Source organism: Polypterus senegalus, chromosome 4, assembly GCF_016835505.1.
Source record: "Polypterus senegalus isolate Bchr_013 chromosome 4, ASM1683550v1, whole genome shotgun sequence".
NCBI classification, from domain to species: domain Eukaryota; kingdom Metazoa; phylum Chordata; class Cladistia; order Polypteriformes; family Polypteridae; genus Polypterus; species Polypterus senegalus.
Window position 1 is genome coordinate 243099081 of NC_053157.1, and position 14632 is coordinate 243113712.

Sequence of the window (14632 nt, forward strand, 5' to 3'; positions counted from 1 at the left end):
ACCCCAATGACTGCAGGTCCACTGATCCTTCAGTTAAATCATTAAGTTCACTGATGACCCCACCATTACTGGTCTAATAACTAACGGCAATGAAACACTTTCTAGAAAAGAGGGGTCTCGTCTTGTGTCTTGGTGAACTTCAAGACCTCTGAGAGAGTGGAAATGGCCATTGACTTTCACAAACAGCAGTCACAACCACTAACCCTAGAAATGATTCAGCAGTCAATATGGTGGACTCCTTCAAAGTTCTGAGCACAACAATCATAAACACTCTCAGCTGGGACATGAACACCACCACATCACTAAGAAGGCAGAGCGGTGATTGGACTTCATATGCCAGATAAAGAAATTAAATATTTCACAGCCAATCCTCATTCAGTTTCACAAAGCCGTAACTGAAAGTGTAATCACATTCTCCATTGGTGTCTGGTTTGGTTCACCAATGGCGCACACTATAAATAAATGAGAGTGTGTGGTGAAGTCTGCTGTGCTCTTCATCTGTGCAGACCTGTAGACATCTCGTGTCACTAACCGTGTCATAAGGACCACCATGGACTCCTCTCAGCAGCTCATCACTTCTTCACACAAACTCCCAAACGTTTCGGTCAATTCAAACTCAAACTAACAGACACCTCCAGAGTTTCTTAGTCAGAGTGACAGCCTCTCCCAGCAGTGACTTAGCCATCTTCTGTGTGTATTCATGTGTTCTGTCAGAGACTGTGTTTGTGTGTGTACAGTGTGAGGACGTGTGTGTGACACAGGAACACACACTCCGCACTCACAATCTCACTAGCACATCACTATCGGCACATCTCCTTTATAATTGAATTATTCTACAACTTGGTTTGAAGTTTGTCTTTTTAACTTCAGCTATTTCTGTTGTTTGTCTGTAATGTTGTGTTCCGTTATAAGGAGCTCCAAATCTACCAAGTCAGATTCCTGCACATGAAGTACTGGAGAATAAAAGGGATTCAGATTTATTGTGATTCTGGAATTTTATTTTAAATCCCCACAGATTCTGTCCAATCAGATGAGCTCTTTATTATTAATGTCTTGTCAGCGCAGCTCCTAATTGGTTCTTGTTAATTGTCTATGTTGTGCTCTGCCCCCAGTCCCATTGCACACTCCCAGATTTCCTCACTCATTTTCTTTTCTTTCCTTTCAGACTTCTGTCCCCTCACACTGGACATCAACACAGCACACAGACATCTCCATCTGTCTGAAGGGAACAAGAAGGTGACATGTGAGGGGACAAAAGCGGAATATCCTGATCATCCTGACAGATTTGACCACTGTGTCCAAGTTCTGTGCAGAGAGGCTCTGACTGGGACTCGTTGTTACTGGGAAGTGGAGTGCAGTGGACGCTTCATGAAGATTGGCGTCGCATATAAAGGACTGGACAGGAAAGGAGGCGTCTGGGAGTGCGGCCTTGGATACAACGACAAGTCCTGGAGTTTGGTGTGGTCTCTTTCCCAATACTCTGTGCGTCACAATAAGAAGAGGACTGTAATCGGCGCCCCCTTCAGCCCCAGAATAGGTGTGTATCTGGACTGGCCTGCTGGCTCTCTGTCATTTTATAGCGTCTCACACACAATGACCCTCCTGCACAGGTTCAACACCTCTTTCACTGAGCCCCTCTATCCAGGGTTTGGATTTGGTCTTAACTGCAGTGTAACAATCAGCCATCTGACACCATGTGACCACTGACCAGTACCCTCCACCGGTCACTTGATATCCCCACATGCGCAGGTCCTCTTTGTGTTTGTAGTTTGGGGTGAAATTAAATTTATAGGATGGGTGGGTTTGGGGCGCAGCACCTTTGTGATTGAATTTGTGGATGAGAATGCGGGGTGAGTGTGGCTGTCGGGGTCTCCATTATTATTGGGTTTGAGTAGCCAATCAGGTGTGTGTGTCATAATGAGGGGCGGAGACACCTCAGACCTACAAATACCAGTCTGACCAGCAGGGGTCACTGTTGATTCACAGCCACATGTCCTTCAGGTTGACACCCTAACAAGTACCGAGGCCCCCAAATGTCACAGAATGTCACTTGTTAAGTAGGGCAGGCATGTGGTCCTGCTGGATCAGCACAACTGAAAGGCGCTATACAGACTCAGTATTCAGAGCTCTTGAATAGTGACTATATGAAGGAGCAGAGAGTGGCAGAGGGGACTGGAGTGTTGTGCACTTAACAGACATTTTGTGACCCTCCATTGGTCACTAAAAGGGTCCTTCACTTCAGAATTAATTCACTGTGAATGTCTGAAGATGAGGACACACCGGTCAGTCAGATCTCGGTCATACTGAGAGTTTGGTGTTTTAGTTGATGTCACATTAAACTTTAAACTGCACCTCCTCTTTGTCCCCAGATTTGTCACTCTTGGTACCCTGAAAGCTCCAACATCTTCACAAAATGAATTCTTGGTCATTTGGCACACACTTGACATGGGGGCACATGTGTGGCTTTGCAGTGGACTGGCACCCCGTCCAGGGTTGGCCCACCTTGTCCACAAACCTGAAATTGAAACACAGATAAGAAAGACAAAGAATGGACAGAAGGGGTCACTGATTGGTCAGTCGCCAAACTACTGCCTCTTGTGGCCACTCTAAATTTTACACAGCAATTTATACAAAAAGGAAATCTAAAAGATAAAAGCAGAAACCATTCAGTGAAATCCTGAGCAGTGAAACATGAAAGGAGAGAATGAGAAACAATCAGAGAGTCCGACGAATGGAGACTTTAACAGGAGGACTGAGGGGTGGGACTGAAGTGGACTCTAGTGGACACCCACCATATTACACACATGGGAAAGGTCAGCAGTGAAGGGGGGAGAAAAGAATACAGTGCAGTGTACAAGAAATAAGAATAAAGTAAAAACACAAGAGTACAACACCTGAAATAAAGAACTTTAAATATTATATCTAAAACTAATTAAGATTTAAATGAATTAAGAGCAAAATAAGGGCGACAGGATCACACAGTCACATGACCTTCAGAGCTGACAGGTGAGCTGATTCTTCTGTAGCCAAACTGCCCCCTCTAGTGGCCACTCTCAATATTAAATGAATGGCAAGGCTGAGGGGCAGGAAAGATTTGGGTTTGATCAAATGGATATTTAGTGCAGATTTCTTAATATTGTCATTACCTTTAAGGACATAGCAGCTTTGTTAGGTTATGTAAGATTCTCTATGGGAACAAAAAATATTTTAATTAAGCTTTTTAATAATGGTTATGTATTAACAAAATACAAATCTAATAATCATTTATATTTTGTAAAATGAACTCCCAATGGTGTTTGGTGAATAAACAATAAGGATGACTGACATTTGTCAAATCTGCTCATCTGTGACCTTCTGACTTGTCACCACCTCTGGTCACATCTCCTGTGTTGTCTGATCTGAAGATATAACACTCCGTATTGATGATCCATTTCTTAGCAGCGCTGGAAAGTCAGAATATGCTTTTTAATTCTCAAGACAATGGGGTGAGTAACAAATAAGATGTTGAATTGGATTGAATATTTGATTTGTAAGTCTAGCAGTGAAATCGATCGTTTAGACCTGAGCAGTGCTCTCCATTCCACATCTGAGTATCTGTGCTCTGTCATGTGTCCTGTGTACCCCTGTGTGTCCCGTATGCCCATTCCAGCCTGACCCCCACATTATGGAGATGTTTATTTACTAATAAAGATGGAGATTAAATGGTGAAGTTGACACTCATGGACACCACAAGAAGCTGAAGTGCAGTGAGGAAAGAAATCAGCCGTGATGTTTCATTTTGGGTTTCATTTCTGCCTTAAATGTTTTTTCTTTAATCTTTTTGTCATTTTGTATGAGTTGTTTTGTAAATGGTATTGATTTTGTTGTTCTATGTATGGTGCGCTGATGAATATTTTCTTTGTAAGTCTTAAGTTTATGTATTTTTTTTTTTTTTGTGTTTCATATGGAGCCCAGGGCGGCGGGGCCACTTGACACTGCAGCTGGAGCTCCGCCCCCAGGGGTATTTAAGAAGAAGCTGCTGATGAAAGAGCCGCTCCAACACTGGGCACTGTCCTGTCTGGTGGGCTCTGCTTTACATTTTGATGTTTGGTGGTCCTTTTGATCTCCTGCTCTGGTTTAGATTTGTTGGATTTTGGTCACGAGGGTTTTGCTTTATTATGCCCGATTTATTTTATTAAGCATATTTTAATCCTTTCTTTAATTTTTTTATATAATTATTTACATGTTCAGTAAACTGTGATTTTATTCTGCCAGATATATTTTTGTTTTTCTACATTTACATTTTCTCTCTTAGGAGACGCTTTCATCTAAAAGACATTCAAAGTTAACGTCAGTCTGGGGACTGTTTGGGTACAAGTGTGACAGGGAGCAGTGGGCCCAATTGGTTCAAATATTGTTATCATTAATGTGCAGGACACCTTTTCTGAGTTAGTGACATTAAAAGTGGTGTCCCTCAGGGTCCGCACTGTGGCCACTGCTCTCTATATAATATATATAAATTAACAAGAGAGGAGAATCACAAAGAGAGAGGAGACTCAGACTGACGGGCTGACTTCATGTTGAAGTTGATGACGAGTAAAGTGTTGTGTGTCACTGCGGTGTGAGAGTTCACTAAAACACAACGTCTGCTCCTGAATGAGTAAAGAACTAGCGGCAGATAATATTCAGTCAGTGAATCATCTCATAACACAGAATTAGAGTGTAAAAAGGTCTTAGCGTCAGGACAGGGGGCTCTAGTAAGAGGTGGGCAGCACGAGTGTTCATGAATAGGAAGAAGTCCAAACGGTGTAAGCAGAGGCAAAGAGCTGACAAGAGGGGAACACAGACAGGAAAAGTCAAGTTGAATAACTTCATGGAGAGACACCAGCAGGCGTTCGAGCATCACAGAAGCTGAAGGGGCCAGCGGGTGTTACAGAACTGCACTGCTTAGCTAACCTGATATTCATCTGAACAATCGAACTTAAATAATTTAAATTTAATAAAAAGGGGCCAACCATCTAAGTAACCAAATCCTAATTTAAAATGAGGCCAGCACAACGCAAGTCCTGTTTGATGTTGGATTTTTGGAGGGTGGCTTGGACAGGTAAGTCCTCCTTGAAGGCCACATCTGCAGGAAACCCCCAGCTGGCTGAGCCCCTTGAGACTGGAGAAGGAGGTCACTGGCCTGCACTGTAGTAGACAATTGGTGGTCCTGGACCAGGGGTCCTTCATGGAGATGGAGTGCATGGTGTGAACTGCTGTTACTCCTGAATGCTTAGTGTGATATTGGGAGTGGAAATCTAAACCTGCTGAGATGTCTGATACCCCACTACTCAATTGTCACTTTATTGTATTTAACAGGTAAAATCTCAATCTACTGGTAAGAATAAAGTGTGAAGAGGACAACTTAAAGTTAGATGAAACTGAAATCCCCATCCAAGGAACTTCTAGAAGCTTCTTTAGAAGTCCTTGCAAGTGGGTTCACGTTGTCCTTACTTAAGAATGTTGAGCGCCTGTTAGCCCTTCAGATGCTTCAATATCTTCAAGTGACGACTGCATGTTGGGTCATCTGACTTCACGGCTCTCCTGATAGGATGTTAAGGATGACAGAGCTGAACTGAAAAGAGATGTGGGATTACTTTTTCTCTGGTTGATTACTGTGAGTCACATTAATGTAATGTAATCTTATAAAATGAATGCTGAGAAGAAAACTACAAATAACAGACAATGAACATAACACCATACATTACATACAACATCAGGTGATAAACACAAGAAACACTCCTGGATTTGTAAGTCTGCCCCAATGTTAAGTAGCCTGTCCCTGAACCTGCTGCTGCTGCCCACAGAAAATCTCAAAACTGTCTCAGCAGCCAAAGACAACAGTGGGGCTCGATATCTGACGTGGTTTACAGCCTCTATGGCATGGACCACCCTGCTCAAATTAATGAAGGACAGACGAGATGTAATGTCATTTATTTACTTAGCTCAGTCCAGATTTGGCTACTTCATGAACGTTACATGCATATACCATAGTGAGAGACCCCATAAATGGCACAGTGTAAGACCTCCGCCAGGTTTCAGCAGTAACAGGATCTCATGTTCATGTCAGATGCTGCTGAGAGATGGAAAAGAAAATACAAATAAACCACAAGGCGTAACAGTCAGGTGTTCACCTTTCACAGGTTGTGCGTTCAAGTACAAACATCAAATTCTTACATCAGATGACTGAATATTTATCTTGTGCCAGAAACATTCTGTTGAAAAGTCACAGGCATTAAACTTCATCTGCCACAAATCAGCCCACCCTGTCTGCTATCCAAGCCTAACTGTGATCATTCAAAGGATTCTCAATTGTTTGCCAATCCATCTTGGTATCATCTGCAAACTTAACCAGCTTGTTCCTTATATTCACTGCCCCCTGCTGGTCACCACTCTTAACATCGGCCAATTCTGATGAAGTTCCTCACACCATCACCTTCTGCTTCCTGTGTCTGAGCCAATTCTGCACCCATCGAAACACATCACCCTGAACTGCCACTTCTTTTAGTTTGATGCCTACCCTCTCATGTGGCACCTCATCAAATGCTTTCTGAAATTCCAGATAAATTATCTCATCTGCTCCACTCCAGTCATATCTTCTTATTGCTTCTTCAAAGACTTCCAGCTTGTTAGCAAAATACGACCTCTTCTTCTGACCTGTTTTGATTTGGGAAAATGGTTCAAGGGGTTCTTTAAAATAAGTGGGCAAAAATCAGAAAGAAGAGGTCCGATACTTCAATAAAATTTACTTATTCAATTATAACATATAAATACATATGAATAGTATAATGCAGTAACAATAGGTTATAGAAATAAATATATATGCTTACAGTAATATATTTAAAGAGACAAACTTATACTTACAGTAACATACATGAAAAGAAACAAACTCATGCTTACAGTATATCAAAAGACACAAACTTATGCTTACAGTATATCAAAAGAAACAAAGCTATCATCCTAGACCAGTAGACTGAGGGAGCCCGCATGTCAGTCTCGTCAGAGGATCAACTCATGCCTGGTCCCAAATACCAAACAGGTGTGCACATTCCCCACGATTGAGCTTTCAAAGAAACTGAGGGCGGAACCTTCCCTTATATACTAATTAGGTGTCCTTGCCCAAAAGCGGCCTACGTGAAAGCAGTGCATGCAGAAGTGATCAGTTTCAGCATACCCCCTCCTTTCATGGGACACAGCGCTATTTTTTCTTCTACTCGGCCTTAAGACTAGTGCCTAATACCAGAAGACACAGTAATATTCTTACATGTGAAAAAAGCCTCTCGAAGTGAAAAACAACTCCTTACATAGCCTTGGCTGCATCTTTAGAACATTCCCGGCTGTTTCTCCCAAAACATTAGTAATGCAGCTGGGTTTCACGCTGAAGCGACCAACGCCCATCTGCTCTCCTGATTCCCCCTCCCTCTCTTTATTTCACCTTTGCTTTTAACAGAGAAAAATCCTTCCATTACATGACCTATGCTGACTGTTCAGTAAAACTCCAGCACTTGCCATGTGTTGTTAATTCTTATCCATAATATTTACTTTAATTCATTTTCCTGTGATATGCATTATGCTCACTGGCCCATAGTTGCTTGGATCACTGCGCTGTTCACTGGATGTTCAAACTGTTCTTTATACAGCCTCCAGTTAATCCAAAATGCTGCTGCAAGAATTATTACAAGAACAAGAAAATACAAACACATAACGCCAGTTCTTAAATCCTTACATTGGCTCCCGGTTAAGTTTAGGGCAGATTTCAAACTCCTCCTTTTAACATATAAAGCATTAAATGGCCAAAGTCCGGCTTACTTGTCTGAACTTATCATGACTTACAAACCAGAGCGCACACGAAGATCTCAAGATGCCGGTCTGCTCAAGATTCTAAGGATTAATAAAATAACAGTCGGGGGTTGAGTTTTAGTTCCAGGGCCCCTAAACTGTGGACTGGTCTGCCTGCTACTATAAGAGATGCCCCTTTGGTCTCAGCTTTTAAATCCCGGCTGAAGACTCACTACTTCAGTTTAGCACACCCTGACTAGAGCTGCTGATTAACTGTACAGACTGCACCTCTGTTGTTCGTCATTAGCAGTAAAATATAAGTAACATGATAGTTATAATTTGTTACTAAGCCTCACCTATTCTGTTTCTCTTCTCTGTACACAAATGTGGCACTTGGTGCCACGGCCCATCTGCCAAGTTGTATTGTAAAGTCATCCCTGATGGAGGATCGCAGGAATCGTGGGGTAGAGGAGTCCTTTAATCGGATTGACTGGCCCAGCACTGGCCAAATGGGGGAGGCAGCTTGATGGCTGAGGTCTTCAGGGGGCTGTTCCACGAAGCGAGCTAACCTCAAAATCCAGGTTTATTTCGATAATCCCGGTTCAATTTCTCGAAATTCGGTTCCACGAACGAGGCTAACCTGAAGCTCCGCTTAATTACTATGCCAACATATGCTCTTGGACAAGCCTGCTCCGTGGCAGGTTAGTTGTGAAGCTTAGCTTAGCTTGATGAATATGATTGGACAAGCCATGTGATGTCACAGCACGACATTCTGCGGGGCTGGGATTATTCTGCTGCTGTTCACTCCCTCTTTCGCACACATCGACCCTCCAATATAAAATTATTACAGATTACATGCAGGCGATTCTAATTACTTAGAAAGTATAAAATGACAAGGAGTGCATTGAAGGCTTTTACATGAATAACCATGGCGTGCCCATTTATTCATAATCCAGTTGATGAGGGAGCGAGGCTCATTCGTAGAGCTTTAAGGCAACAGGTTCCACAATTACTTCGGCCCAGGATAGATCCGTTGCATTTTGCGGATGATTATTTATACGAACGCTATAGATTTAGTAGACACAGTATTGCATATTTGTGTCAGTTATTGGAACCGTACATTTCTAAAAACACACGTCGCTCTAAAGCCCTTACGGTTGCACAGTCTTTGCGTATCGCTTTGCGTTATTTTGCCAGTGGTTCATTTCTGTACAGTGTGGGGGATGCTGAACATTTAAGGATAGCTACGTAGTGCCGTGAAATCAGGAAGGTATGCGTTGCATTAAAGTCCTTTTTAAATATATTCATTACCTTTCCTGGCCACTGAGGAATTCTTGCCATTAAGGAAACTTTCTTTGGAATTAATGGTGCTTAATCTTTAAACATCTACTCATTTACAGCACATAAATCATTACCTGATAAGTAACTGAATTTAATTTGTCAGGCTTTCCTAACGTCATTGGAGCCATTGACTGTACACACGTGAGGATAAAGGCTCCAGCAGGTCCAACAGAGCCTGATTACATAAACCGCAAATCATATCACAGTATTAATGTACAGGTAAGTACTGATAATATCTCACATTTATATACAAGAGGTGAAAGTGTAGTCGTCCAACATTAGCAATGTATGTCATTACCATTTCCTAAAATGTTTCATATGGTATGCACTGCTGAACATCTAATTTCAAACATTGTGGCAAAATGGCCAGGATCAGTACATGATGCCAGATTTTTTGCGAGTCTTCACTGGCTCAAAGCCTCAGACAAGGCAAGTCAACTAAAATTCACAAATATACTATAGTTTATTATACTACAGTCTAATGTGTCTACTTTCCATTATAGGAATTTTTCCTGGTGTGCTGCTTGGTGACAGAGGATACCCATGTCTACCGTTTCTTCTCACACCATATACAGATCCTGCAACACAAGCAGAAAGACATTTCAACCATGCCCATTGTAAGACAAGGGCATGCATTGAAATGACATTTGGACAGTTAAAATCCAGGTTTAACTGCCTGCGGCATCTCCGAGTTACACCAGACAGAGCGTGGGACATTGTAGTAGCCTGTGTGGTTTTGCATAATGTGGCAATACTGCAGCAGGAGCGTATGCCAATAATGACGCATTCTTCACTTGCTGCCAGGACCTTTTCGTTCCACTCATGTTGCTCCTGAAACCAAGCATTATTAATAATTACAATTATATATCACTTTTTATCCAAGATGAACCCATATAATTAACGTGCTGTCCTGTTTATCAATGTGTTAAAATAACCTTAAAGTACCTTACAACTGGTAACAAAATGCACATGTAAAAGGAAATTTTAATGACTATACATTTTGAAGGCTTGAAACTGTTCTCATTTAGTTGTTAAATAGTTTGACATCCTTAACACAAAAGTTACTAAAATCATGTTCTTACGCATTTAACTTGTCAGCTATTTTCTGCCATGCGGCCTCACGAGCTTTGATAATACAGCTCGTGTTCCCCTTTCTGGTTATTATGGCTTTGTAGTCCTCATAGGCTTGTAATAATAATTCTTGCTCCGCCTGCGAAAAAAACGCAGCTCTTTCCTTAGTTTCCATTCTTACTTATCCAGCATTGATTAACAAGGCTGCCTTTTATATCGCGTGGACGCGCAAGACGAGCCTCGCTTATCAAGCTTGGCTTGAATTAGCGGAGATTAAATACACCTGAATTTTGTTCGTGGAACTCAATGAGCCTGAAGTGAACTGTTAGGCTAACTCAAGCGAGGCTATTACAAATAATCCTCGATTTTATAAGCTCGCTTCGTGGAACAGCCCCCAGGACTCTAAACAAATCCAATTCACATTATTTGATATCATCTACTGTTAAATTCTGCTCCGTACTTGAAAATGTTTTATTTTTATACTGTATAGAGGATTTGTTCTGTTTTGTGTATTGTATTTTATTGACACCCTTCTTTTTGACACCTACTGCAGGCCCATCCTACCTGGTAAGGGGTCTCTCTTTGAACTGCCTTTCCCAAGGTTTTCTTCCATTTTTTCCCTTCAAGGGTTTCTTTTGGGAGTTTTTCCTTGTCTTCTTAGAGAGTCAAGGCTGGGTGGCTGTCAAGAGGCAGGACCTGTTGAAGCCCATTGCGGCACTTCCTGTGTGATTTTGGGCTATACAAAAATAAATTGTATTGTATCTCTCTGGTCACCCTTTTTATACAACAGGATAATATTTTACATTTTCCCGTCCTTTGAAATTTCCCCAGTGCACAGCTATGTCCTAAAAATATGCATCATGAGTTTATATCTGTACTTGCTAACCTCCTTAATATCTTGAGGATAAATACAATAATAATAATAATAATAATAACAATAATAATAATAATAATAATATATTTTCATTTATATAGTGCCTTTCTCACGTTCATGGCACTTATTAACCCTTAAACTGCTGGCTGTAGTCTCTTCCCAGTGCCATTTGCCAGCACGCCGGAGCTGATCGGTCAGTGCCGTGTATTCATTAAACAGCCAGCTCGTGCCCACTGGCGCCCCCTGCAGCACTGCAGCCTCACTGTCCTGGGATTGAGCCGCTGCATTAGACTGGCCTGCCAGCATCAGCGCTTACCTCTGTGTGTTTGTGTTCAGCCCGTTCAAGCTCAGTTGGCTCGGTGATTTACTGAATGCCATCATTGGCGTCAGTTACACCTTGTACATGTAATAACTGATTGCTGCAGTAGTTTTTGAAATAGTTTTTACGGTTCATTGGCAGGACATAAAATGATCAGTGTTGCAGTAATTGTGATGCTCTTTGCATGTAAAAAAAAATGTTTCATTAAAATTTCACTTTTTCTTTGTGAATTGTGACGTTTACTTAAAAAGTGCAACAAAAAAGTATTTGGCATGCGGGGGTTCATTAGCTCCCAAGTATGTGGCAGTTTATATTTTTCACAGCTTTATTTAATACTGAATCGTAATTGTATTCTTTGCGGTATTTCTTCGTACTTGTTCTGCCCGATTTACATGTCAATTCACTGTGCTGTACGGTCGCTCTGGCACTGTGACTAATCTTTAAATTGAATCTGAAAGTTTGTTACTAGTCGTTACAGTTAATTGTTAGAATACAATATACGTCGCCATTATGACACAAAATCTGTTTCAACGTTATCGCAATTTAAAGAAAAGGAGCGTTCAGATCAACTTGAGTCATGATGTCGTTGTCTGCGTTCTCAGTAAGACTTATTTACGAAAGCAAACTGAAGCCTTAACCTTGGTAAGCTACAAGGCTGCTTGTGTTTTGGCTAAAAGAGGAAAGCAATTCATTGATGGCAATATCATCAAAGAATGTGTGATGGAAGCAGTGGCTGAGTTATGCCCAGAAAAACCTGATCTTTTTAAAATGATAAATCTTGCGCTAAATACTGCTGCTCGTCAGGTCGAAAATATGTGAAATAGCATATCGAGCAAGTTGTAGGCAAAGTCCAATGTTTAATTTGGGATTCTCTCTCACTGGATGAATCAACTGATGTCTGTAAGCAGGCCCGCTGCCAGGGGGGGGGACAAACGGGACTCTGGTCCGGGGCCCTAACGGAAGGGGGCCCCGTCACGCTTGATTGTTTTATGCAGATGTTGTGCACGTAGATATATATCCGCACAATTATTCAAGTTTGTAATAGAAAAGTTAAATCATTTAGCTTAAAACAATACAAGTGAGTGTTTTAATAGCCGCACATTCCACTCAAGTAGATATTGTGCTCGTGTCGTGTGAAGCAAGCTTGTTAAAGGGGGCCGGCAGTGGCACGCTTCTCAAAGACAAACGAGAGCTGACGCCGACGTCCTTGAGCTTGACGTTGAGTAGCATGTTTGTTGTACAGGGTATGTGGATAATGGATTGACTTCGCCGCTGTAATTGAATACTTGCGTTTCACACACACAGGCGCTGTTCTGTCTCAGACAACAGCGATATTGTTGTGAACTATCGTGGATGTTGACGTATGGTGTAGCAGAAGTCCGTCTCCGTAGTTTGATAATTCATTCGCTTGGGTGTTTATTGTTGCTTTTAAAGCAGTGACGAGTGTGCGTTGGTTTTGTGTGTATCACTAAAGATGCTGGATCACCCGGATTTTTTGAAAACTTTGAAGTTTGATACAGCAAGTTACCATACTGATTGTAGACCATGTAGAGAACCCTAACCGTTAGTATATATTAAAATGTTCAGATGTTACTCCTATTCATTGCATTGTTATAATTGTACCGTTACACGTTAGATAATACATAGGCCTATCTCATTAATGTATTATTTCAATTCCACTACAAGCTTCCTTGCTTTCCTTCTCGCAGTCAAACTTTGATGTGCGAGAAGGCTTAACTCATCAAGTATGGTATTCATAAATGCAGCATTGTCGATGTCGAATAAACTACATTTCGATCATTTTGTATACGTATTTGAAGGTCTTGGCATGTGGGGACCCGGGGGAAGGCAGAGGGGCCCACATGTACCCAATTGTCTTGGACCCAAATATTTCTGGCGGCGGGCCTGCTGTAAGACCTCATAACTATTTGTTCGTGGCGTCGACGACGAACTTAATGTCACCCAGAAATTAGCATCACTTCACAGCATGCAGGGCACTACAACAAGAGAGGATATCTTCAAAGAAGTTCAAAAAACACTAAGAGAATATAATTTGGACTGGAATCGTCTGCAGTGCGTGACAGCTGATGGAAGAAAAAACATGTCTGGTATAAAGATGGCTTTGGTTGGACAAATCACAAAAGCATGTGAGGATGCAGGAATATCAAACCCAATGTTTCTTCACTGTGTTATCCACCAACAATCACTCTGTGGAGAATACGTTGATATGAGCTGTGTCTTCAAACCTGTTATTTCGATGGTAAACTTCATTCGCTCTCATGCACTTCATCATCGCCACTTCATCATCTTTTCTCGAGGATTGCGATTCCGAGTGTTGACTTGACATTTTATACTAAAGTCCGACGGCTTAGCAGTGGAAACGGTCTTTCAGCTCAGGAATAAAACTGATATACAGTATTTCTTACTGAGAAAAAACTATTATGAACCACTTTTATCAGATACTGAGTGACTTTGGAAATTGGCATTTCTGCAGATCTATGAACCACATGAACAGTTTGAATTTAAAATTGCAAGGTGAAAATAACTTTATTTGTGATTTATTAACTGATATCAAGGCATTCAGAACAAAGCTACTTCAGGAAGGCCTAGTGATAGATTGTAACTTTGCTCATATGCCATACTGTGCCGAACTGCATAAAAAGGATGAAGCGTAACTTCCTTTCTCTTTAGCAAATTTAGTTATTTCAAATCTTAAACAACAATTTCAGAAGCGATTTGTTGATTTGGATGCCAATGTCAGGGAAATTCAATTGTTTCAAAATCCGTTTGACTGTGATGTCACTGATGTCCCAAGTCAAATTCAAATGGAAATTATTGAACTTCATGTAAACGAACATTAAAGATAAATGCAAGGATGGAAACTTGATCGATTTTGATAATTTTATTTTAACTCTGAGCAGTTTACAAACTTGAAGAAATTTTCTTGTAAATTTATCTCCATTTTTGGGACTACATATCTTTACAAACAAACGTTTTCCCGAATGAAACATATCAAGTTAAAATACAGGGCAAATGTACCTGATGGACATTTGAAGTCGCAACTTGTAATTAGCGTTTCAAAATTTGAACCTCAGTTTAATAAGATTTTAAAAACACAAAAACAGTTCCATCATTCAGATTAATGATTTTATTATAATTTGTGATGAAAATATAAGAATTTGCTGGAAGTGTTCGTCGTCATTAATATACGATTATTTAATTTCACA

The 14632-nt window shown here is 41.0% G+C and overlaps 1 protein-coding gene across 1 annotated transcript in view; it reads left to right on the forward strand.

Moving 5' to 3' along the window:
- The window catches only part of LOC120528967 (tripartite motif-containing protein 16-like), a 55565-nt gene that overhangs the window by 40661 nt on the left and 272 nt on the right, over nt 1–14632 (forward strand). Inside the window, exon 8 of the mRNA XM_039753036.1 lies at nt 1166–1646. Within this exon, the coding sequence (XP_039608970.1) occupies nt 1166–1646 (481 nt within the window). The remainder of the gene's footprint in view (nt 1–1165; nt 1647–14632) is intronic.